Source organism: Macrobrachium rosenbergii, chromosome 8 (genome assembly GCF_040412425.1).
Source record: "Macrobrachium rosenbergii isolate ZJJX-2024 chromosome 8, ASM4041242v1, whole genome shotgun sequence".
Lineage (NCBI taxonomy): Eukaryota > Metazoa > Arthropoda > Malacostraca > Decapoda > Palaemonidae > Macrobrachium > Macrobrachium rosenbergii.
Genome location: NC_089748.1, coordinates 71,047,202 through 71,073,968, shown reverse-complemented (window position 1 = coordinate 71,073,968; position 26,767 = coordinate 71,047,202). Strand labels below are relative to the sequence as shown.

The window sequence follows — 26,767 nt, the reverse complement described above, 5'->3', positions numbered from 1 at the left end:
TGGTTGCATACTAAACTTCAGGCAGTGACAAACAAAGGAGCCAAAAATGAACTCTTAATCTTAAAAACTAAGCGTGCTGTGATTTTTGAAAAAAACATTTTTTCGCTTCGCGCTAACTCCCAACGTGGCATACGACAGACACTTTTGTAAATAGACGCTCAGCGTTTAAGGGTTAACTGAGACACTCAGATATGTGTTCACTACAAAAAAAATAAATATCGGCCCGGTAGCGAACAAAAAAATACATTATTACTCTATTCGGAAAAGGCAACTAATGCAATTTTTACATTATTATGTTACTGTATTTATTTGTTAGATGTCTTGAACATAAGAATTAGTTTGGCACCGAATGCAGTGTTTACATTATTGCGTTAACCTGTAAGGGTGGTAGTGCAGTAAACTACGCTACTAGTAGTTAAACAATTTATAGCGAATTCGCTACTGCAGCAAAATATGGAAAACTCGAATCAGGTCCTATTAATAACAAAACAATAAAATACTGTCCTGAAAGCTGAAAGCTTGAAGGCTACCTGAAATCGGCGATAATCATTCACCTAAATCCGGTCTCCAACCAGCGAATTTAGGAACATAGCTGCCATTAACACTCAGTGTTACCCAAACGCCAGCAGAAATAGATTGAGGATGTCTGCTACTAGTTCTTGATATTTCCTGTTAGTTGGCAGGACCAGTCACCTGCTCTAAATCTGTGAATCATTACCCATGAATTTTTTTAATTTTCAAACTGCCAAGGCAAGAAACTGTTAGCTAAGTAAATTACTGGATAAGTTACTTATATAAAATATAAAAAGAGCATTTATATATAACCAATATTTCATAAGATACCTGTTGCTGCAAAAGCTAGCCTTTACACAGATGGTTTTGTAGTTTAGCAGTTGTTTTATACCACATATATGAGATAAATTCATGAAAATTTGCCATAATTTTTGACCTCGTCTTATCTAAAGGTCGCCTTATACACGGAAATATACAGTAACTTGTAATTTTAGTAGGTATACAAACAAGAATTTTTCATCTTAATCTTACTTCAACCATCTTGCGTAGTCGCTTGTTAGCAAGTTTCAACAACCAATTCCAGCTTGCTTTGAGGAATGCTTCTGCATACAAGGCCCTGGTTTTTATACTTAAGAAACATACAAATTGCTTTAAAAAGTTTATTTCAAAACCAAGTCTCTTCCTTTTGAACAACTTTTTATTTATAAGCATCTCCGGTTAGTAGGAAGACATGTTGAAAGTTTGGCAGTTAAAAAGGGGTATACTGCTTTGCACATTTTAATCATGAATTGGCACTGGATTGTTTGCATAATGTGCTTTTATAATCATCTTGCATTAGAGAAGCAAGAATATTTGAAAATGATTTTAAAAATATATATTTCCTTTTTTATTTCAGAGAATTGGGTTTTCTATGTGAATGACGTAAAACGAGTCCTGAAAAAAAAGGCATGAAAGGTGAGGCAAAACCAGATAATAAGGCAGCAAGGTCTAATCCAAAAGTAGGTAACAGGCCTTTCTGTTGAATAATGGTTGCAGGCAAGGATTTAATTCTAAAACCTAAATTTGGAGTACATTATATTGCTCTGTATGTGGTTGCTTATCCAATTTGAGAATTTATATCTTATTTACCAAAATATTTATACTCTTTCCAGGAGTTGAGAGATATAACCACCAGCATTGTCTTCCCAAATGAAGATACTGTAAATGTACAGTATAACTAAGATTTTCTAAGTGAAATATATTGTTACCTTTTTAGTGCCTTTAGTATAATGACTGACAAAGAAACTGTTGTGTTAGACAGTGATGATGACATAAATATTGGACTGGTCATATCAGATGTCAAATCATTGGCAGATGAGGTACATTTGGATGATCAAAGTAGTAGTTCTGAATCAAATTTACCCTTAGTGCAAGTGAATCTAGAAAATGATAGTACAACATTTATACAAAATTCTAAGTTGGCTTCATTCCATGACAAATCTCCATCCTCTTTGCTTCATCCTCCAAAGGAGAATGGGGACAGCACAGAAGTTAATATTGATCTTATCCCAGACATCCAGGAGTGTCTCTCAAGCTGGAAAACTGTTTTTCCTTGGGTACAATATGAGAAATCAAACAAGCTTATATGTGAACTTTGCCAGTGGGGTTTCAATTCCCCAGTGTATCATGAAGTACTTCAGTTGCATAGTGTAAATGATAAATTCAGCGTTGCCGCCAAACTGAGGGTACACACTAAAAAAAAGTTTCATATTATAGCAGAGGAAGAACAAGCATTGACATTAAAACTTTGTGAAGAATTGTATTGCCTTATAAAAAATGAAATATTCAAGATTAAAAGTATAGAGGATTTTTCCCACAGGATATCAGTTTTTTCCTCTGGCCAAATACCTCAAATTATATCGTTAATCCCTGTAGTTGTGCAGAACCTTGCTGTGATAATAGAAGAGGAGAATCTGGAGTCTCTGTTCGCAAGTCCATATTTTTCTGTAATTGCATTTGGTAAAATGAACTTCATGATACTGAGGTGGTTAACCCCACAAAATGAAGTAGTTGAACATTTCTTTAGTAGTTTTATACAAAAAAGTGAAGAGAAATTGCCCATTTTGGCTTATTTGCAGTATAGGGGCCTTGATATGTCACGTATGGTTTCCTTCTCAGATGTAGTAGAGCCACCCAAGGAATTCATAAGAAAAGCAACTCTTGCAGTCAATGTTGCAAACCGTTTATGTTCAGTGGATGCCCTCCTCATGTGGTTGAGTAAAACAGAATGCTTGCAGGATATATTTCTGCATCTGGAAGGTGTTTGGAATCTTTGTCACTTGACAGAATTTCCACCGAGACTGAAACAACTCCATTTAATGGAAAGCTTTGGTGTTTCAGAAGTATACAAGGCTTTGAGAGTAGATGGTCTTTTGCATAACATATTAGTTAATGATGTTTACCTTGATAGAATGTTACAACAGTTTTCTAGCCTTCATGGTTTTCAAGGATTAAACTTCCAAACATTAAGTGTGAGGAAGGACAGTCCATTGATTGAAATACTTTTTTTTCTCCCAAAGTTGAGTGAAATTGTTGAAGATGTTGACTCTCCAGATTGTCTTGAAAATCTTCAAAAACTTCGAAATGTAGTTACTTCCAAAAGAGTTAAAAAGAAGGGGGTGAAAGGAATACATGATGAGAAAGAAAATTTAGCTGTAACTGTTATAGATATGTTTATTTGTCAAGCAATTTTAACAAAACAGTCACAGACATTGACAAAATTTCCATACATTGCCATCTTGTCAAAAGAGTTTAGAGACATTTCTGTCCTAGAATTTGAGTCTGTTTTTTCAGTGTTTATGCCCAGCCTTGGAAATGGCAAGGGTTTACAACAGTTGCAGCAGTTACAGCATTTATTTCAAGAACATGAAAATGATTCACCACTTAAAATCCTATCCATGCTGCAATGCTGTCCAGCATACCATCAGAAGTATGCTGAGTTACGCAGGTTAGGACAGATGATTATGGTTATTCCAGCTTTGAATGCACATGTGGAACGGTATGCTTTTGAAATCACTGCCACTGAGTTGTTTTTATCGAAAAAAATTCCAAAAGAAGTGGAACCATTGATAACATATTTAAACATAGAGGGGCAACTTGCATTCAGTGGTTTAAACAGAGAGAAAATATTGAAAGTGTTCTCTGGAGAATAAATTTGACTCAGGTTTATGTTGTATTATGAATATTTTTAATAGTGTATTGCAGCAGGATTCCAGTTACTTATTATTTTTTGGAAGCATGTGAATTAAAGTAACAGTCATACCTTACCTTTATTTTTGATACAAGTAAATTATAAATTGTATATAAAAGAGAATTTTGCCTCTTGAAATTTTGTAACTTAGATATTCAGTGAGTCTAAAGTCAATAAATGTTTAATGAAAATACCGTTTTTTTATATTTTTTCCATGTGAAATACAAAAAACATCCTTGCTCATACCCAATGCCTGGTTAAAGTTGGATAAGCTGAGTGGAAAATACAGTACAGTAGTTGCTTCAAATTCTTCCTTTCCATTACTAATTTTGCCTTAGAAGATGGATGTGCATATAAACACTATTTTTATATAAGTTACTTATCAAGTAATTACATAGCTATAGTTTCCACTTTAATGGCAGCTTAGATTCAAAATTTTGCGGGTAGCGCTTCAATGTAGTTTGTGTAGGTGATTAGCCCGTCCCACTAACAGAACATTGGAACGACCTAGCAAACAATTCTCATTCGTTTCCTGCTGTCTTTGGTTGCAATACCTGGTCTGGTGGTGCTTTTACTGGATTCCGACGGAGGGTTCTTTAACTAAACCATCGGAGCGCATATATTGTAGCCTTCAAGCTGAAATCTTTCAAGATGAGTTTTTTCTTATTTTGTTGTATGTTGATTCAGTCATCATTGAGCCGCCGGTAAATGACGCCATTTGCTTTGATGGTTTGTTTACCGGTTAGGCTTCTGGTAGTGCCGATAATAGTTTTGCCTCGAGTAATTCTTGGATGTTATGACGTGCCATTATAATACAGGCAGTCCCCGGATAACGGCGGGCTTGGTTAATGGCTATCCGGTTTTATGGGGCTTGTCTAGTGATGAAAATCGGCAATTTTCGGCGCCAAAAATTGCCGATTTCCGCTTATCAGCGCCAATAATTGGGTATTGGCACCAATACATACCTAACAGAGGCGCTGATAACCGAAAATTGGCACTTCGGTGCCGATAAGCCCGAAAATCGCGGGAAATTGCCGATTTTCGGTTAGCGGCAATTTTCGGTTATCATCACACCCCAGAACGGAACCCCCGCCGATAACCGAGGACTGCCTGTAGTAAATTGTATTTTACACATTTTCATTAGGCCATAACTTTGGCAATTTATGAATTGTTTTCCGGCTATAAACTACTAGCGAGCCACCAATAATAGTTGTGTTTTTAAAAGTAACTTTCAAGTCTTACGACACTCCATTATAAAGTAATTGGTCTAGAGACACTATTATAAAATAATTGGTTATGTAGACTTTTCACAAGGCCATAATCATTGCAATATATGAATTGTTTTATTGCCTTAATACACTAGCAAGCTGTAGATAATAGTTTTGCCTTAAAAGTGATTCTCGAATGTTACAGCATTCCATTACAGTATCAAGTAATTGGTGTATGTTACGCCTTTTCATTAGGCATTAGCTTTGGCAATTCATGAATTGTTTACTGACAATAGGCTACTGGCGAGACGCTGATAATGCTTTTGCTTTAAAGTAATTTTTCAGAAGTTACGACATTGAATTATTAATTATCTTTCATTAGGCCATAAGTTTGGCAATGCATGATTTGTTTATCGGCCATATGCTTCGCGCAACCCACCAATAATTGATAGTTCTTGGGTATTTTGCCATTTCATTAGACTTGCAACTTTTGCCATTATGATTTATTTACTGGACCTATGCTTCCTGGAAGCCTCCAGTAAATAAATTTTTGACATAACCGTCACACCTTCCTTTGCAGAACTGGAAATGTTAGGCAGAAAGTAGCAAGGAGAGAATTGGGGTTTTTGTTGGCTGCTATGAGTTGACGTTCTCGACAGAAGAGAACCAGCCCACGCTACAAACCTATAAGCTTGCTGGCACCGATCTCGGGCGGCAGCTTTGCTCCCAGCACCCTCTCTCATGCACTCGGCACCAGCACTAGCGCCCTGGCACCAATTCTCTCCTACTAGCCATCTTACCACTTGCTCCCGCACCTGGCTCCCTTGCTTCCCTTTCCATACCTTTGCCAGTCTTGTGTAATGGTTAACAGATGTTAACCTTGTTATAGTGGAGGAGGTGACTACCTGTCCCTTGATGCTCCTAGACAGAAGGTCCCTGTCAAATTCCCCACAATTCCTGGGAGGAGGCAAACTGGAAGTCCAAGGGAGGTCGGGGGGTTCCACATGGGTTGTTGCCCCCTCAGTCGAGCCTGTTGCGGTCCCAGGTATCAGCAGGCAGCCACTGGAAAGGCATCTTGTTGGATATGTAGTGGAGGAGGTAACTATCCGGCCCTATCGGATCTCATAAACCCAGTCCCTGTCAGACTGCCCTAAACCTGGGAGGAGGCATACTGTACTGTCGATCCATGAGAGTCCGAAAGGGTTTTGCCCCCAGATAGTTGCCCCTCAGTCGAGCCTGTTGTCCGCAGGTCTTGATGGACAGCCATTGAAAAGGCATCCATAAAGATGTGCATGCCTTGGCTGTAGTGGCGCCAATGGCGTTTTTTTTGTTTACTGATCCCAGTGTGAACAAGATCCAAGGATCCCAGTATGGACAAAAGGCTCCATTGACACTTGGGATCCCAGTGTGGTTAGTTATGGATCACAGTGTAGACTAGTGATGCCAATGGCATTTTTTTTTTTTTATTTATCTTAGCCATTGTAAAGATACATCTCCCAATTTTTGGTGTGTCAGTGGTTGTTGTCATTGCTCTCCGAATTGCTACAGAGTCAGAGAGCGCCCGAGTTCCGAGCTACCTAGTTCCAAGCTCCCGAGTTCCGACCTTCCAACTTCTGAGCTTCTAATTTCTAAGCGCCCAAGTTCTGAGCTCCCTACTTCTGAGTGCCTAAATTCCAAGTTCCCAAGTTCTGAGCGCCCAAGTTCCAAGCCCCCAGGTTCCGAGCTCCCAGGTTCTGAGTTCCGAGTTCCCAAGTTCTGAACTCCTGAGTTCTGAGCTGCCATCTTCTGAGCTCATGATTTCTGAACTCCCAACTTCCAAGCTCCCAGCTTCCGAGCACCCAAATTCCTAGCTCCCAAGTTCCGAGCACCTGGTTTCTTGAGCTCCCAACTTCTGAGAGCCCAAGTTCCGAGCGTCTGTATGTATCCTAGTGTCCAAGTGCTCAGTGGCCTCCGAGGTTTGGTGTCTGAGTGCACAGTGGTCAAGCGATTACTATCTGAGCACCTCCTGTCCGTTTCAAGCCAGCTGTCAGTTACCTAACACCACACTCTGGATCACAGTAAACCCCCCGTATTCGCAATCTCACGATTCGCAGACTCACACATTCACAGATTTTTTTGTGGAACGTATCTACTCATTATTCGCTGAAAATTTGCCCATTTGCAGTATTTTTCACTGAGAAATATCCACTAATTACTGTATTTTCATCTCATTTTCATGACTAAATGCACTTTTTGTGATAAAACTATTAAAATAGTCAGGTAATGCACGAGTTACGATAGTTCGGTTTTGCAATGGGGTAAGCAGTTAATACCGATAGACAATATTATTTATAGAATATTTAAAAATTTCATGCAGCCGTAGGCAGCAGCATAATCAGGCAGTGAGAGAGACCAGATTACAATAGACAACTTTTCCTCCATCTCTTTATCCCATCTTCTAGTTAGAAATGTAAGAGAATGATAAAATTATTGTTAGCAACGTTATACTCTTGTGTAAATGCGTACAGCCATAAACAACCGACCAAGAAACTGTTGTTTTGCTTATAACCGAATCGGATAACAACAGCCGTTTATCTGGTATTTCAGCCATCGTACGGTAATAAACAATTACCGTAGCTTATAGGCGAAATGACGTTAAGTAGAATAGGACTAAAATATTTTTACATTATACCCTTACTCGGTATGGATAAAAGATCGGCAAGGAAATATACTGCTAAATTTAAGCTGCAAGTTGTAGCTGAAGCTGAGAAAACAATGTTCAAGCTGCTAATGACTATACTGTAAATTATCATGCATCAGCAGTATGGATGAAACTCGATTGTAATTGAAATTGGAGAGAAAGTATTGTAATCAAAACTACTGGGCATGAAAGAACACATTACTGTTATTTTTACACCGATAAACGATAAATACATAAAGCTCGTAGTATGATGAAATCAAGTGAAAATAGTAAATGGAATCTTGAATTTTTTTTTACACAAAACAAACGTGCCCAAACGGCCACCATCATCTATTAGCAAAAAAAAAATAAATTAATTTCACAACGAGATGTATTTTAGTTATATTTCGACTTAAAAACACTTTGTATTAGTTATATTTCGACTTAAAAACACTTTGTATAATGAAAAATAACCTTGCCCCCATATAAATAAAGTATCCAGAGATTCATTTGCACTAACTAGAAGCAAGAAAACCAAAACATGGATTGCTATGACCACAGTTTGTAATACAAAAGCTATATAAGAATATATACAATATTATTGGATACAGTGAATTTTAAGGCATAACATTTTAAAAGATGCTTATTCGTAATGTTGACATTTGTATAATACGATATGTGAATGTAGAGTACAGTATAATGTAGGCTATGCTACCATATATGTATACACAATATATGTATACACAATGTACCATATTGTAGGCTAAGCTAATTCTTGTTATTCAATTTCTCATTGCACTGAATTATCATAAGTCACTTTGCATGAACCTCCAGAATTAGCTGATATAAATAATTACTATACCGTGTATGTATAGAGTATACTTTATAGTGTAGGCTAGGCTACCATATATGTACTGTATACATGGTACTGAATGCCCTAGTGTAGGCTAGGCTGTGTCTGAGATACGTTTTGGTAATTCTTATGTTTTTTCCAACAAACGATGGTTTTTTTTGGAACCTAACCCCATCTTAAGTAGGATAATACCTATATAAGCATTTTTACTTTGTTTTGTGTCTGTTTGAACTATCAAAATAGGCAGTTCTAAGTGGTTTTAGAAGGGTTCTAAGTATTTGCGGGTTTTAGCTATTCGCGGGAGTGGGTGTGTGGTACGCATCCCCCGCGAATACGGGATTTACTGTACAGATGCTCCTTTCCACTTTTCTATGTAGGTTTCGTCCACTCCTATGCTTGTTGGAGACCATTCAGCACCAACTTAGTACTGATACTTGTTGGGCCTGTTACACCGTCCACCGAAAGTCTAGTGTCTAGTTCAGAGCACCCAGTGCCAGAGCCTCGGCACCTTGGATGTTTCTGTCCCGTCTTGTACAGACTTGGAAGAGTTTTTTTCCGCTCTTGTTTTGTATTCTCTAGAAGGAGATCTCTGGTGCTCTCTTCTACTGTGAGATTCACACAGTTGCAACGGGCTGTCGCTCCTAAACGACGCCATTCTAACACTAGTTTTGGAGCGCTCTACACCTTTTCTTTTACTCGGCTCATGATGATGGGCTCCATGACCACAGTTCTTCATTTCTCTCTTAAGACAGTAGATGAAGGTCAAGAGGGAGACAATCCATACAGTTCTTTCACCCATTCTCCAGGGCGATTGGATAGGAGCTTGGATATGCAGAGAGCACTCTTCCAGATCCCCGTTCGAACTCCATAGAGTTTTTTAGTTCCGCCTTTCAGGACAGGGCTTCCCAATCAGGAATCTGTGCTTGGACTTCTCCCGATTACTAGCTCTTCCTGCATTTGACTTCCCCTTTTGTCTGGGCATTGCTTCAGTCTTTACATGTCGACTGACTTCATCACTATCTTCGAAGAAAAGGGCCTCAAAGGCCCTTGACAGTAACCTTTACCGAGACAGGGAAACGCAGTCGGACACCTCCCTGTTGCTTCATAGCCCAGGTTTCTTTAGTCGGATTTCCAGCGGTGCCTGTCTGAACATGACTTGTGCAAGGGAATTCCTTCTTCTGCTGAGCTTCTCAGCACCTCAGATCTAGGTCAAAGGAGCCCATTTGAAGAACCAGGAAGATGTCCAGGACTCGGTCCCCAAGGAGAATGGAACCTTCGCTTGTACTTTGGAGAGTTGAAGCGTTTCTCTTACGGCTCTAGTACAGTATTGCTCGACCCTAACTCTATGGTAGTCTGTTTGGATTAGGCTTCAGTCCTATCTACTTAAGCAGGGAAGCTGGATCTAGCATTCCCTCTTGAACAATCAGCAGAGTTCTTCCTCTGCTGACAGATCAATCAAGTCTTCTTGTGATTTGATTTATTCAGGGACTAAGCGTTGAAGGACACACTGGGCCTTCAGAAGCCTGTCCTTCTCATCATTGCCCCTGAGTTGTCAGAATCTCTTTATTGTAGGAAGCAAGCCAACCTTGGACCTGTTTGCCTCTTCAAGGAACCTTTTACATGATCGAGGAAGCGCTGAACAGTCTCAGGCTCAGTTTCTAGTTACTTATGGTTGTTGGTGGACTCTTCAAGATCTTTCCCCCAAATTGTGTCTTCTCTGACAACCTAGCTTCAGAGATACTAAAGGGGGGGGGAAGGATCCACTCTTGCCCAGACAGGTGCTGGACTGTCCATAGGATTTTCTTCTGTAGAGTCTTCAAGACGTGTTGCAGAGGCTATTACAAGATTCAGAAGTCACCCTCTTCCTCCGTCTCCCAGACTTTGTGATCGTCTTCCAAAGCTGGTGTCTCGGACTCTTCACCTCTTCTTTTTAGAAACCTCTGACCCTGCTGCAGATTACTTCTTTGTTTCTGAGAAGATCAAGGTTCTCTCGCTTTCCTTGAAGAGGTACCGATCTTTGTGTAGCTCTGGTTAAGCACAGAGACCTGGATCTTTCATGTTGTTCTCAAAGACCTTACAAGCCTTTTTCACACCCAGCTAGGAAGCAAGAGATGTGTTATCCTCATTTTTTCATTTGATTTTAGCCAAGAATGAGGTCCCTCCAAGACCTGGATCTGTTCTTTCTCCCTTAGAGCTTAACAAACATCCTTGGCTTCCAGGAGCTCCGTCCAGCTTCCACATTCCTAACTCGCCTAGTGTCCAACTCGCCTGACACCAGCTACAACCTGGCGCCCGCGCATGGTCCAAGCACCCAGGAGCACTCACCAACTCTGAGGGAAAAGAGTGAACTCTCTGTCAAATTGGAGTTTTTAGGTATTTACCTGAACGTGACTTGATAATCTGGAGGGCTTTCTTATCCTTTGATGTTTGGTCAAGAACCCCTTGCCCTTGGATTAAGATCGCATTGTCCTTCATCCTTAAGAGAATTTCTGAAACACTCTCAGATTCAGGAGAACAACTTTGCCTTCTTTTACTGAAAGCTAAGGTCATCTGAGCAGCCTCTACTTCTTTAACTTTCAGCTTTTAGCCACATATATTCCTTACTTCCATTTGGCATCGGCCTACTGGAAGTATATCACTCTTCACGTCTCACAGGCACATATGGCCATTACTTCCATTCTCCATCGACCTACTGGAAATATAATCGTCCTTCGCACCTCACTATCTTAAGAAGTGAAACCTGGACTTCTAGCCTTCGTTGGCACCCAGGTCTTCGGGCACCAGCTACAGTCTGTCGCCAGCTACAAGTCTTGCCCCAGCTATAGAGCACCCAGAGCTTCAGGCTTCCCTGGTGCTCAGCTTGCCTGGCACCAGCTACAGCCTGGCATCAACTTATGAGCTTAAGGCGTCCGTGATCTCCCAGCAGCTAGGCTGGCGCCCAGTTCGCCTGGCGCCCAGCTTGCTTGGTGCCAGCTACAGTCTGGCATCAGCAATATTTATACCAATCCGTGAGCTTCCACAGCCTGCCTGGCACCAGCTAAGTAGCATGTAAATTCTGCAGTACCACAGGATAGTGACTGGCATGGTATGGCAGGAGGGTTGTGGTGTTATTTCAGTGTAGGTGACAGTGTGTCTGGTTGTTTTTTACGTTGGTTCTGCGCCCAGGGCAAGGGCACTTATTAAAGTTTTGCTAGCTATTGGATAACTCCTTAGCTGCATAACTTCCATTGATGCTTTGTTAGCCATCAGAATACTCCGCCGCTAGAAAGCTCCCACTCAAGTAGAAGCGACCCTTGGCTCTACCGCCACGCCACTACAGGTTAAGTTGATTGTCAACCAGTTGCAGTTTTATACTGCAGGCTCTCTTACTAATAAGAAATGACAAGCATTGTATTCAGTGCTAGTAACTTTTCTATTTCAAATTCATTACATGACGTAATGTTTTTGGAGTAGAATACTATGTCCATGTGTCCCACCTCCTGTCAGTGACATAAAGCATAAAACGAATGAGAATTGTTTGCTAGGTCTTTCCAATATTCCGTTAGTGGGACAGGCTGATCACCTATACAAGCCACTTTGAAGCGCTACCCTCGAAATTTTGAATTTAAGCTGACATTCAAATGGAAACTATAGCTATGTAATTACTTGGTAAGTAAATATAAAACTTTACAGGCAGTCCTTGGTTATCAGCAGGGGTTCCGTTCTGAGGGTGTGATGATAACCGAAAATCACCACTAACCGAAAATCAGCGATTGTCAGCGCTTTTTCAGCGATTTTCGGGGCTTATTGGCACCGAAAAGCGCAGTTTTTCGGTTATTGGCACCTCTGTTAGGTATGTATTGGTGCCAATACCCAGTTATCAGCACCGATAAGGGGAAATCAGTGGTTTATGGCGCGGAAAATTGCAGATTTTCGTTGCTAGATAAGCACCGTAAAACTGGATTGCCATTAACCAAGCCCGCTGTTAACCGGGAACTGCCTGTATTTTATTATAAAATTGTCATTTTTGACTGTTTTATGATTCTGTTTTATCAGTCTTTCATATTTAGCTGTCTTCAAGCTAGTAGTTTTGTGTACTTTTGTAGTCAGCATTGTGAGTTTAAATCAGTTGCCATGAAAATGCATTTGTTTTATCACTACCCCATAAGTCATGTGTATGTCTACAATTATGTCTTAAGTGTTCCCCAGGTTCAATAGTCTTTTGTATAGCACAGCATCATCTGGACCCTCAGTTATCCTTTGTTTTTTGTAAACCTTTGTCGTTAACAGCAGTTTGACAGTCCACTCAGTATATAAATAGCAGCAAATTGTTATCCAGCACCTATTATACCAATCATTATCCTCATTTAGTCATCTTTTATCTCAGCCTCTTCTCACTTTCATTTTTTCCATAAGTGATAGGAAAGTAAGTACCACATTTAGTTGGTGTTGATCGGTTGTCATCATAATCTAACATCGCTGGCTTTGTAAGTTTTGGATAACTTTAGGTAATTATTGTCATTTGGAGAATTTCACTGTTTTGCAGTACTTGTTTTATTTCAGTCCACCGTTTCATAATTTTGTACAGTACTGTTTTCGGTGAAGGTATTCCAAGTTTAGCCTATTAAAATTCTGATGCAATTTGTCATCTACAGGTTGTTTCATAATTTTTTTTATTATCTTTCTTGTAGCATACAGTGGTACCTTAGTACTCTGACTTAATCCATTCCAGAAGGCTGTCTGAAAGCTGAATCACCCAAGTACTGAAAAAAAATTTTCCCATGAAGAACAATGTACAGTAAATTGGATTAATTTGAGATCCTTTAAAATGAAAAATAAGAGCATTTTATTTTGAATTTCAAAAGCCCTGCAACCAGAACTCATGTAAGAAATAAAAAGAAAATGAAAACTTATTATCCCATTACCTGTACTTAACCCTTAAACGCCTTTTGGACGTAGCAAACGTCGACTAAAATTGTCTGTTGAATGCCGAGTGGACGTAGCAAACGTCGACTACAAAAAATTTCAACCTTTGGTCAACTTTGACTCGACCGAAATGGTCGAAAAACGCAATTGTAAGCTAAAACTCTTACATTCTAGTAATATTCAATCATGTACCTTCATTTTGCAACAAATTGGAAGTCTCTAGCACAATATTTTGATTTATGGTGAATTTTTGAAAAAAAATTTTTTCTTACGCCCGCGCGGTAACTCTGCCGAAAATTTCAGAAATTCTTTCGTCATTTTGTCGTAATTTTTGCACTGTTCTATATTAGCCATTACATAAAGTTTTATATATGAAAATGTGCGCAATTTCATGTACAATACAACAGAAAATAACTCATGGTTGTAGCTTTTATCAGTTTTGAAATATTTTCATATAACTCACTATAACTGCCAAAATTTCAACCTTCGGTCAACTTTGACTCGACCGAAATGGTAAAAAAACGCAATTGTAAGCTAAAACTCTTACATTCTAGTAATATTCAATCATGTACCTTCATTTTGCAACAAATTGGAAGTCTCTAGCACAATATTTCGATTTATGGTGAATTTCTGAGAAAAAAAATTTTTTCCTTACGTCTGCGCGGTAACTCGGCCGAACATCTCAGAAATTCTTTCGTCTCGTTGTTGTAATATTTGCACCATTTTATATTAGTCGTTACATAAAGTTTTATATATGAAAATGTGCGCAATTTCATTTACAATACAACAAAAAATAACTCATGGTTGTAGCTTTTATCAGTTTTGAAATACTGTACAGTATTTTCATATAAATCACGATAAATAGAAAAAATTCGACTTTCGGTCAACTTTACCTCGACCAAAATGGTCAAAAACTGCAATTGTAAGCTAAAACACTTACACTCTAGTAATATTCAATCAATTAGCTTCGTTTTTCAACAAACGGGAAGTCTAGCACAATATTTCGATTTATGGTGAATTTAAAAAAAAATTTTTATGTCCAGCGTTTAATTCATGCATCATTTTGTGATAATATTTTCTCTGTGTTGCTTTGATCGTTTTAAAATTTGTTATATACCAAAATAATTGGAATTTAGTGTACAATACAACTAAAAAAAATTAACTCATTAGCTTAAACCGTTTTTGCTTACAGCGATTTGTATACAATTGTATACGTTTTTTTAAGCTGTCATATATTCCAATATTTATATATGATAATGATATTTTTTCATTTCTGATGGTTGCATACTAAACTTCAGGCAATGACAAAAAAAATGAGCCAAAAATGAACTCTTAATCTTAAAAACTAAACGTGCTGTGATTTTTTTGAAAAAACTTTTTTCCGCTTCGGTAGCTAACTCACTAACGCCACGCATACGGGAGACATTTTTGTAAATAGGGCTTCGGCGTTAAAGGGTTAAGAGCTGTGTCATATTGTGGAAGTTAGTAAGGATGAGGAAAAAGAAAGATATTATTTGGATAGAGTCCCTTTTCATAAAAATGGCAGGTACTGTACTTCTGGAATTATATCTCTTTTGTCCGTTTTTATTGCTTTCTTTTTGAGACACATCATTTCCATCTCTCTAATACCTGTCCAATGATGTTTGTTTTTGTCTGCATTTTTAAATGTTCCTGAAGTGAGAAACTGGATCGTCATTCAACAGGTTTATAAGAGAGTTTGTTGCAGCTTTGTCAGGGCAATAATTTTCAAGGAAATTTGCTAACATTTCTTTTATTAATGAATTACAGACATCCTCCCTCCCTTCCTTCCTCCTCTGAAGACAAAATCTCAGTTGTCATCTGTTGCTGCACCTTCTGACAGTTCTGCAGTTCTTGTGATAACTGCTGAGCTCTGCTTTGTGCTCCTCCACATCACTATCACTGACTTCCCCAAAGACACAATATCCGCCACAACAGGCTCAGCCCAAAAGCCTTCAAAGTACCTTTGTTACAGCATCTGGCCCCTAATTTTCTCCAGTCAGAATTCATGGTCTTGTAAGAACTTCCCTTGGCTTTATCTGTGAGGCTTATGCAGTGGAGGATGTTGAAGTGGTTCTTCCGGAATTCTTTGAGGGTCAGGTCAGTATCAGAGGTCTCATTAAAGCACCTCTGGAATAGTGCTTTTGTATTTAGTTTCTTGAAATTAGAGATGACCTATTGTTCCAGAGGCTGGATAAGAAGAATCATATTAGGAGGCAAGAAGTTCACTTTTATCAACTTAAACTCATGCAGCAACTCTGTCTCCAAGTCTGGAGGATGAACAGGAGCATTCTCCAGCAAATTAGAAGCCTTCAGAGGCAATCATTTCTCTTCAAGGTATTTCTTGGTTACCCAAGCTATACAGTTAGCACTTCATATCACATTTAATTTATTTTCATTATATTACTTTTGTAAAAACTCAAAGGGATTTCTGAGTGGTAGACAAACAAAGGCTTCAGTTTGGAATTTCCCACTTGCACTCCCATAGAGCAAAAAAGCGAGTGATGTCCTTCATTTGCTTTTGTTTTGTCAGTGACTTTGCCTCGCGAGTGATACAGGTCCTGTTGGGTATTTTGTTCCAGAATAAACATGTCTCATAACAACTGAATGCTGGGTAACAAAACCTTCAGCTGCTACATAATCCTTCAGCTTTCACATATTTTTCAGCAGCATTTTTGTCAGAACTGGCAACCTCCTTATGACTCTCCATTGATTTTGCAAATCACCCATGACTGGCTTTGAACACTTGAGTACTGCCTGTAATAGTAATTGTTCCAGGGTGGTTTTTAAGACATACAATTGTATTGTCTTTTCATAAAAGATGGCCTCAGAAACACTCTCACTGGCCAACTGTTTTTCACATAACCAAATTAACATTAATTTCTCAACCTCTTTAAACGTCCAAGACTTTGTTTTATAACAGATTACACTCTGTTTTATGTTGTGCCATTGAAGAAATTGTAATTTTTGGCTTACAAAACTCCCTATCCAAATAATTGACACTGGCACCACTTTCATATCTTGCTATGACTTTCTGTTGAAACCATCACTTTTCTATGCACTTGCCTCTTTGAACATGAACAGTTTAGCAAAGTTGTGCACTGAAACAGCAACTATGGGTAAACCAATTACTTCCCCTTTGTCTGCACATGTGACTCGCCTAAATCCACAAATACCTACTGTTAAAGTTAGCTTATATCTTCACACTGCTAGGTGCTATTGGCATAAAAAAAAGGCATGGGTGACATGATTAGACTGTCTGTAATCACCTGTTTTCCACCAGATGGCTTTAGAATGTCTATGTTCGTTCTCACCATCTCTTCCTGCCCCGACCCTTGTTCGTTCTCGCCATCTCCTCCTGCCCCGACCCTGTTTACTCAGTGGAATTTGGTGAAAGAACATTACTCTTGAGGCAAAAATGTCGCTGGATAAGCTCTGGAGTATTTGCCTTGCCTTGATATGCAACTCCTGCTATCCTCAGTCTCGCAGTTCATGGTTTCACTGATTCATGAATTTTTCTGTGGCACTTATCCCAAGTTATTTGCGAAAAATTTTGCAATTAACGGACTTTTCGTTGAGAAACATTCACTAATTAGTGTATTTTGATGTTATTTTCATGACTACATTTTTTATGATAAAAACATGATTTACTAATTTCCAGATATTAATTTTAAACAGCTTATCATAAAATATATTTTATTTTTTGTATTTAAGTAAATATTGTACTGTATATGGAAGCTGTGAATTCTAGTGTTTTCCTTGTTCTGTAAAAAGAAAATTGGACAGCTTCAATACTCTTTGAGAGAAAACACAGCTTAATATCATAAAATTTATTTTTTTAATGCATTAAACGTGAATTCCTATTGTTTCCCGTCCTGTAAAAAGAAAATGGGACAGCTTCAATACTTTGTGAGAGAAAATGGCTCAGATTGAATGTAGTGTCTTCTGGTGTTATTTTCATGACTAAATACATTTTTTATGGTAAAAACATGATTTACTAGTTTTCAGTTATTAATATTAATGTAAACACAGCATATCATAAAATGTATTTTTTTTCAATGTGTTGAAAGACATACTGAACTTGTAAATTCCTAGTGTTTCCCCTATTCTATGAAAAGAAAATGGGACAGCCTCAAAACAATAGAGAAAATTGCACTGATTAATTATGATGTATTTTGATGTTATTTTCATGACTAAATACATGTTTTACAATAAAAACATGATTTACGAATTTCCAGATATAAATATTACTGTAAACATAGCCTATCATAAAATATATTTTTTTAATGTTATTCAAGTACATACTGAACCTGTGAATTCCTAGTGTCTCCCCTTTTCTGGTAAAAGAAAATGGGACAGCCTCAATAATATGAGAGAAAATGGCTCTGGCTGTAGTGTATTTTGATGTTATTTTCATGACCAAATACATTTTCTGTGATAAAAACATGATTTACTAATTTTCAGATGTTACTATTAACGTAAACACAGCATATCTTAAAAAAATCTATATTTTTCAATGCATTTAAGTACATGCTGAACTTGTGAATTCCTAGTGTTCCCCCTTTTCTGTAAAAAAAAAAAAATGGGACAGCCCCAGTACTCAATGAGAGAAATGGCTCTGATTGCTTGTAGTGTATTTTGATGTTAGTTTCATGACTAAATACATTTTTTATGATAAAAACGTGATTTACTAATTTTCAGATATTAATATGGTAATTCTAAGTATTAGCTCTGCGCTTGTTTTTACCTTGGAAACTGGTTTTTTCTACACTTTTAGGGCTTCTGACACTGGCGGTGCATTTGTTTGTTGTCGGCCAAATAGAATGTCCCTTTGCCGTGTTTAGTAGTGGTCTGGGGGGGGGGTAACCCATACAATTAACAAGTTATTGCACTTGCCGTACAGGATATGAACCGTTCCAAACAGACGTACCCTTGCTCTGTCTTGTGAAGATTGTGTTTGGAAACCCCTTGTTGGATGGACTTCAGGGGTTATTTACATTTGTGCAACAAAAATTGAAAGTAAATCCATAATTAGCAACCAAAAAACTGTAAAAAAAAGTCAAGTTAGAAGGAAATTGCTGCTGTGGAGCTATTACTTAGATCTACCATTAATATTAATGTAAACACAGCATAATATCATATAATGTATTTTTAATGCATTTAAATACACACTAAAATTGTGAATTTCTTAGTGTTTCCCCAGTTCTGTAAAAAGAAAATGGAACAGCTTCAGTACTCTGACAGAAAATGGTTCTAATTGAATGTAGGGGGGACTTAAGTTTAGCTTTCACACTTAGCTGTAAGCCATTATTTTCAAGGGTAATGTTGTAAGATGACTTTGAAATGGTATTAAAGTTTTTAGTATGATAGTTTAAGGTGTACATTTGGTGTTTGAACCATTAAATAGGCAGTTATAAATGTTTTTACAGGTAGTCTTTGGTGTCTGACCTGTTTAAATATGCAGTTATAAGCATTTTTAGGGTGGTGTCAAGTATTCGCGGAGTTTAGCTATTTGCGGGGGGTTGTGATACCTATCCCCTGTGAATACCAGGGGTTTACTGTAATTCTGTTTTAAAGAAATGAGGACAATTGTGTTCATTTTTGTCTTATAACGTAACTCCACCTCAGCAATCAGTAGCTATTTTTTGATGCCCCTCGTGTGTTTACTTAATCTCGGTGTTTTTAAAACTATTGCCAAAGATGTTTTGAATCAGGAAAGTAGAGAATTACTAACTCAGTCCTGTAAAGATTCTTTCAAGCATCCTGCGTCTACTCCGGTTTCTGGTCCTGCTCCTAAAATTTACACTGTACTTCGACTTAAGATGTCTTCCAGTTCTTCTTCATTCGAGGTAGTCTAGTCTCACGCTTTAGGGTAAAGAATCGTAAAAGCAACCGCAACTGATGGTTTGAGCCTTCAAGGTACAGTAGGAGGCCATCTTCAGAACTTTTGGAGTGGCTGGCAAAGCTTCAGAGCAGACCCTATGGTGGTAAAGGTGCTCAGGGAGGGATATGTCATACCTTTTGTTACTCCTCCTCCCCTGTCAGCATCTCCGATATCCTTCCTTGTATACCGTCGTCACGTAGAGAGAGTCTGAGTTTTACAGGAGGAGATCGTACAGTTGTTATGCAAGGAGGCAATCAAACCAGGGTTAGGCAAGTCACTGGGGTTTTACAGTTGCCTTTTTCTTGTTCTCAAAGCCTTGGGGGGTGGCTGGAGGCCAGTATTAGACATTTCCAGTCTCAACAAGTTCGTTCGTCTGACTCCCTTTTCAATGGAGTCACCCAGTTCTGTTCTGGCAACTATCCAGAAAGGAGATTGAATGATTTCTATTGATATGCAAGATGCATACTTCTACATTCCGATCCATCCTCAGTTGAGGAAATTAATACATTTTGTCTTTGAAGGCAAGAACCTCCAATTCAAGGCACTCTATTTTGGTCTGAGCATCGCCCCACAAATGTTCACCCGTGTGTTGGCTCCATTAGCAGGATGGAGGCATTTTCTAGGCATCTGGGTGCCCCTATATTTAGATGACTGGTTAGTTGTCTCTTACTTGTTTCAGGTAATCTTGAGGGCGAAACATTGTCTCCTACGACTAGCCTTCATGTTAGGTATTTTGATCAATGTCAACAAGTCTACACTTATTCCATCCCAGTCAATTTTTTTATCTAGGGATGAAGATTTACTCGGCCTTTACGGGCTTTTCCAATGGAAAAACAAGTAGACAACTTTCTATCTCTACTACGAGAATTTTAACCTTTAGAAAAGTTTCTAGCTAAGAAATGGCTGTCTCTTTTGGGCCACATGACCTCTTTAGAGAAGCTTATCTTCATGGCCTGCCTAAGACTGAGACCAATTCGGTTTTATATCAAAGACACTTGAGACAGGTCTCGTTATCCAGATTCATTTCCGGTGATAGCTCCACAAAATCTTTTGAGTTCTCTCTGTTGGTGGGGAGATCAGTCAAGACTGTTGATGGGTCTACCTCTGGACCTCAAGAGCCCAGACCTCACATTGTCTTCAAACGCATGGGTGTGAGGTTGAGGAGCCATTCTGGGACACATCGAAATGCCAGGGAGTTGAACAGTAGAAGAAAGCAAGATGCATATCAACAGTCTAGAGCTTCTGGCAATTTGGAAATTCTTATGCAAATAGAACATCTTGTCAAAGACAAGATGATTGCAGCCTACTCAGACAGTTCAGCTTTGCCGCCTTACATAAGAAGGCAAGGGGGCACAAAATCAAGAGATTTGTTCAGGCTGGCAGAGAACCTTCGGGCAGAATCCAGGAACATCTTTCTTTTACCTCAGTTTATCCCAGGGAGAAATGACGTTATAGCTGACCAACTCGGCAGGAAAGGGGAATTACTTCCATCAGAGTGGTCTCTTCATCCGCAAATGTGTCAGAGGTTGTGGAGCCTTTGGGGAGCCCCAAACATTGACATGGTTGCAACTGCCCAAAAAACAAAATTACCAGTTTACTGTTCTCCATACCAGGATCCTCAGGCATGGGCAGTCAATGCTTTTCCCCAAAATTGGTCAAACCTAGACCTCTATGCTTTTCCCCCATTTGCAGTTTTGAGGAAAGTAATGAACAAGTGGCCCCGAAGAAAATGGTTTCCCAAGCTACCTCTCTTGGCAGTAGATGTTCCTCATCTACTTTTCAGGAAAGATCTCAAATAGGCTCATTTGAGAAGATTCCATCAAAACCTCCGCATGCTTTGACTGCGTGGAGACTGTCAACTGTCTCTTGCGATCTAGAGGCTTTTCAAGAGCAGTTAGGGAATCAATCCTCAAAATTATCTGGAAGACCCTCCACTGTTAAACTGTACCAACAACAGTGGTCAACTTATCGATCTTTGTGCCTGTTCCGAGGGATATCCAGCACCCATACCTCTGTAGATAACCTAATTAAGTTCTTCCGGTATCCTAGGTATGTGAAGCAGCTTTCTGTTCCTTCAATTAGAGGATATTGCTCTATGTTGTCTTTGGTTTTGAGACATTCTAACTTAGTATTGATCATGATTTAAGTTTGAAAGAGTTGTTTCAATCTTTTGAACTAGAAACCCCAAAATTTTCTATAGTGTTTTAGGTTGGAATTTGAACGTAGTTCGAAAATTTTTGACGTTGCCTCAATTTGAGCTTTTGTCTAAATCTTCCCTTAAGAACTTACGTTAAAGACGCCTTTTCTCTTAGCTGTTGCCACAGCAAAGTGTATTAGTGAGCTTCAAGCCCTCTCTTGTAATGTGGGTTTCATCCAAGGGGATGCCTGCCCCTCTTTTCTCCCTTTTTGTAGGGCAAAGAACAATGTCAAAGCAAAAGCCCTTCCCAGATTTGTGAAAGTGACTAATTTAACTTCTCTAGTAGGCAATGAGGAGGAGGTGCTTCTATGTCAGTTAAAGCTTTAAGGATTTACCTGGGCAGACTTAAACCTTTAAGAGGACGAGTTGAAAATTTATTCTGTGGTCTTAGGAGGCCTAATACTTTTATGTCCAAGAATGCTGTCTTTTTTTTTATGTTGCTTAATTCGGTCAGCACATGCAGAGTTGAATCCTGACTTTTTACCCGTGTTGAAAGGTAAGCCTCATGATGTCCGTGCTGTAAGCACTTCCTTTAATTTCCTTAAAAACCTTTTGCTAGATAAGGTTGTTCATGCCGCGCATTGGGGGACGTAACTCGGTTTTTGCTTCTCATTATTTGCGAGAAATTGAAATTGCATATGAGAAATGTAAAGCCTTTAGTCCCAAATTAGAGAGTTTTCTTCTCTTTCCTATTGATAGTTAATTGGGGAACATGAAGGTACACACCGGTGTATGTATAGGAGCATGCTTTCATATCGTAAGGTAGTTATTGTATTTAGTTTGACTGTCATTGTGGGCTTCGACTTGGGCAAAGGAGTCAATGATACTCTATGAAATCGAGTCCTTTTCCCAGTAAGGATCCTCAGACAAGTTTTGCTACGAGGACCTTACACCCTGCTGTGGATCCACCCTCTGATGGCAGTACCTACCAGAAAAGATCACACAACAGTAAGAATGTTCAGAAGCTTTTTCTCTTTTTAAATAAAGCTTTAGTTCGCTTGGCTGACTGGGTGTTTTTTCCAGCTGTACTAACCCACCATCCTTTTTTCAATGTGGTAGTCAGCTAACTTTAACAGTAGGTAAGATTCATTCCAAATAATGTGAATTTTCACGATAAAATTAATTTTGTTCCTATACAATATACAAACCATCAGTCTTTACAGTAAGAATATACTTCAGCGCAGCTGGGCACCAGCCGTTTATTTTTAAACAAGATGGTTAAGTATGTAGTTAACTACTGAGTACGGGTGGGAGTCCTGCCCACCCAGTTGGTACCTTGCATTTACTTTGCTTTTGGCCAGAGAGAGAGAGAGAGAGAGAGAGAGAGAGAGAGAGAGAGAGAGAGAGAGAGAGAGAGAGAGAGAGAGAGAGAGAGAGAGAGAGAGAGAGAGAGAGAGAGAGAGAGAGAGAGAGAGAGAGAGAGAGAGAGAGAGAGAGAGATGTGCCGCTCTTCCCTGTGTGCCTGTTGTTCGACTGATACGTTTGTTTATGTGATGTTTTCATATATATTAGTGTGTTGCTGTTTTTGCATATATCTGACATAATATGTTATATTGCAAATCCAACTCTTTATTTTACTTTGTTTGTTGCATATTCATTATTATGATATAATTGTTTATGTCAGGTATGATATAATTGTTCATTCTGACATAACTCAACCCTATTAACCTTAAGAGAAGTAAAACTGATTTGCTGTTTTTTGCTCATATCTGGACATAATGTGCTGATATGATATAATGTAAATTCATCCCCTTATTTTACCCTTGTGTGTTGCGTATTCAGTATTCTGATATAATTGTTCATTTTGGCATATGCAACCTTACAACTTATTATCCTTGAGAGTGGTAAAACTCGTTTGTTGTTTTAGTTTATATCTGGACATAACGTGCTAGTATGATATAATGCAAATCTATCCTCTGTTTTACCCTTTTGTGTTCCGAATTCAGTCTATATTTGTTCATGCTGACATAATGCAGCCCTATAACTTTTTTAGCCTTAAGGTAAACTGGTTTTTACATTGCCAAGGCAACAAGCTTAAACTGGTTTTCTCACCTCATTTACGACACTTCTTTTTTCTTGGAGAGTTTTATTCCTTCACAGTGCCAAGGAAGTTTTACTGTATTCTGAAAATTATTAATTGACATTTGTAGTGTTTTATGTTTTACAGATGTAGAATCAAGGGACTTGGGAATTATGGATTCTCTCACTAACAATACCTGCAGTATTGTACTGTGTTGCCGATTGCTCATTTTGATTTGTCTACAGGCATGCAAGCAGCTGATGCTCGACTTGTGGTAGACGTCGAAGAAGAGAATTGAATTATCATCGTTGTCCTAGCCTTCATCTACTAGTGTGCTATCTCTTTCGGGTGCTCTCCCACATCTTCAGTCTCATGAATTGTGCCGCAGGTAACCCATGTCACCGATACTAGTTCTAAAATCTCAGTTTACTGGACTAGTGCATACCCCTGCCTGTGTTTCTTCGGACACTTGGTTAGAGGGAGCAACTGAAGATCGTCCTGTATGTAACTCAGAAGCTCTGAGTGCTCGGACCTCAAGGAGAACCATGTCACTCTGGGTAACAGTTTTCATACAAACTGTGAGTTTGTATCGTGGGGTCACCTCCACAAATTGGTAATAGCACATAGAAACCCCAATTTACCAGTATCATGGAGTGACCTCCACAAATTGGTGATAGCTTACCTCTGCTCAAGTATCCCCAGACACTCTGGTAGAGAAAGCAACTGATTATCGATAACTCGCAACTCAGGAGCTCCAGGTGCATGGACCTCTGGCGAGACCCATGTCACCGCAGGTACTTGGGTTTCTTCAAAATCTCAAATTACCTTTTACCAATACTTACCATGGAATCACTCCACGGGCTGGTATAGAGCCTACCTCGGCTAGAGATTCCTTCATTTCTCAAGTATTGAAAGCAACTGATGCACGATACTTTCGTGACTCTGGAACAGTCCGCTCACCTGAAGAATCTAAGAACAGGTTCCCCATACAGTCCTCTTCGTATGCAGAGGCCATGGCCTTGAAGAAGACTGGGGCACATCAAGAGGATAGCCAGAGTCCACGCCTGAGAGTGCATGATCGCTCTCCCTGGGTCAGCCCTCTCCCATGTTTGTGCGAATGAGCCTGCTTACCGGGGGATAGCTTCTGTGCACATTTGCATGAATCCATTCGCTCTCATCGGGACAGCCCCCACCCATGTTGGCGTGAGTGGGTTCGCTCTCTTAGACCCATGCAGTCATCTTCACCGCAGGTTGACAATCTTTTACAGCTCCCTCTTTTGTAGGGGCTTTGACTCTTGCAAGTCAGAGAAAGGTGCTGGGGATCTGTCAAGACTTCTCTCTCGCTGAAAATAGTCCAGGGGTTCTGTGATTTGGAAAAGCTGTAGTGTTTTTCCTCAGGACATGGACACCCCCAATCTTCAGAGAACTTATTCGGAGGTTGTGTTGCTGATATGTCAGGATCTTAGGAAGGGACCATGGCTGCTTTCTTGGATTGTAAGTTTGCCCTCAAAGTTCCTGGGGACCAAGGAGGAACCTGAAGCTTCGCTTAGTTCAATCTTCTTCACTTGCAGAGGCCACACCCTTGAAGAAGACTTAGCACGTCTTCAGGATAGCCCGCATTCACACCATGAGTGCACAATCGCTCTCCCTGGGGCAGCTCTCGTTCACATTCACGAGAACGGGCCTGCTCACCCAGAGATAGCTTGTGCACGTTTGTGTGATTACATTCATGCTTCCAGACCTGTATGACCATTGTCAACCCACCCACAGCCTTACACACCTGCAAGGCTTTTGGCTTCCAGCCGGTATTGTAAAGATGCTAGACTCTCGCCTGTTCTCTTACCTCCTTGGAGTCTTCCAAGGACCGGGTATCGGACAGGTTTTGGGTTCAAGACTTGAAATGTTTGCACTTCCATCCTTTCCCAACCACAGTAGAATATACTCTGGATTCGGTCTGCAGACAAAACCAGTTGTATGTATATTCGAATGGTAGAGAGATCACAGGGTGCCTCTGGAGGTTTTTCCCAAGGATTGTCTGTGAATTTGGCAGTTTACAATCTCGTGGAAGAAACTTAGAATCTCTGTGGACTGTTCGTCAGCCATCGAAGCTTTTTGGGATCCCCTGTAGGAAGCCAAAGTTGATGGACTAGTCATGGTTGCAACTTGATGAAGGGATTTTTAGCTAGGTGAATTTTCTTATGTGGGACAATTCACTCAGGTTTCTCCTATTGTGCAGGACACTTCCTCAGTCTATTTTGCCAGAAGAATTCCTCAATACCTTGGAAGGAAGTCAGACTGATGTAGTCTGAAAGCCACCGGACAGCTAATCTGTATGCGAATCTGGCGCCAAGAGAAGAGACACTGTCTTGACTCAGGTTACCAGGTTCATCAGTTATGAGTTGCCACTGGTTCTCGGGAATGAACCAATACTGGGTTCCATTTCCCTCTGATTAGTGGTAGAAGTAGATGCCTTAAGTGACGGGTGGGATCAGGGGCTGATCTCTGTGTTCACTAGGTGATGGCTAAGACCTTCAGGTCTTTGCATAATTTTACAGCTAGACTGTTCCTTCCTCTCTGGTTCCAAGGAAGCCTCAGGCTTCTAAGGGCCCGCAAAGATACAGTCGACCCCAGTATTCACAGAGGATGTGTATCACAACCCCCTGTGAATAGCTAAAATCTGCAAATACTTAAAACCCCTCTAAAAATGCTTAGAACTGCCTATTCTGATAGTTCAAATACAAAAAAAAATTAAAAAATGCTTATATCCAAGTATTTTAATAGTTTTATCACAAAAAGTGCATTTAGTCATTTAAATGATATGAAATACAGTAATTAGTAGTTATTTCTCAGTGAAAAATATCATGAATAGGTGAATTTTCTACGAATAATGTGTATATATGTTCCATAGAGAATATTCGCGAATCGGTGAGACCACGAATCTGGAACCGCAAATAGGCAGGGGTCAACTGTACACCCAGTCTTCTTCTACCCTATCAGGAAGGGGTGCAGCAGTGCTCCTTGTAGCTCCCTGTCCGCCCTGGGAAGGGGCAAAAGTATGAGGAAAGGTAAAGGACGCTAGGGGTAGCATTCTTTTCCGCCTTCTGCTATTGAAGAGGGGATACCTGACAAGCCATGAAGCAATATTGGACTGTATGGGATGGAAACTTTCGAGTTCCTGCCACCCCTTTCCAATATGCGGTCCACTTCCAAACTTCAGTTCCCGGCTCATCTTCAACCTCGCCCTTGGGAAGAGGTGAATGCGTTACTGAAGACCATACAGT

At 39.5% G+C, this 26,767-nt stretch overlaps 1 protein-coding gene across 16 annotated transcripts in view; it reads left to right on the top strand.

Annotated features, from left to right (window-relative positions):
- The window catches only part of LOC136840968 (uncharacterized), a 101,465-nt gene that overhangs the window by 48,674 nt on the left and 26,024 nt on the right, over window positions 1–26,767 (top strand). For 3 of the 16 annotated variants that reach the window (XM_067107958.1, XM_067107957.1, XM_067107963.1), the window contains exons 2-3: window positions 1,409–1,467; window positions 1,665–3,933. The exons of 4 other annotated variants lie outside the window; for them this stretch is intronic. In XM_067107958.1, coding sequence (XP_066964059.1) covers window positions 1,782–3,704 — 1,923 coding nt within the window. In that variant the 5' untranslated portion in view covers window positions 1,409–1,467; window positions 1,665–1,781 and the 3' untranslated portion in view covers window positions 3,705–3,933. Of the gene's footprint in view, window positions 1–1,408; window positions 3,934–14,821; window positions 15,723–26,767 lie in introns of those variants that run through there. 9 more of the 16 variants (XM_067107956.1, XM_067107955.1, XM_067107960.1 and 6 more) reach the window with 5 other exon arrangements.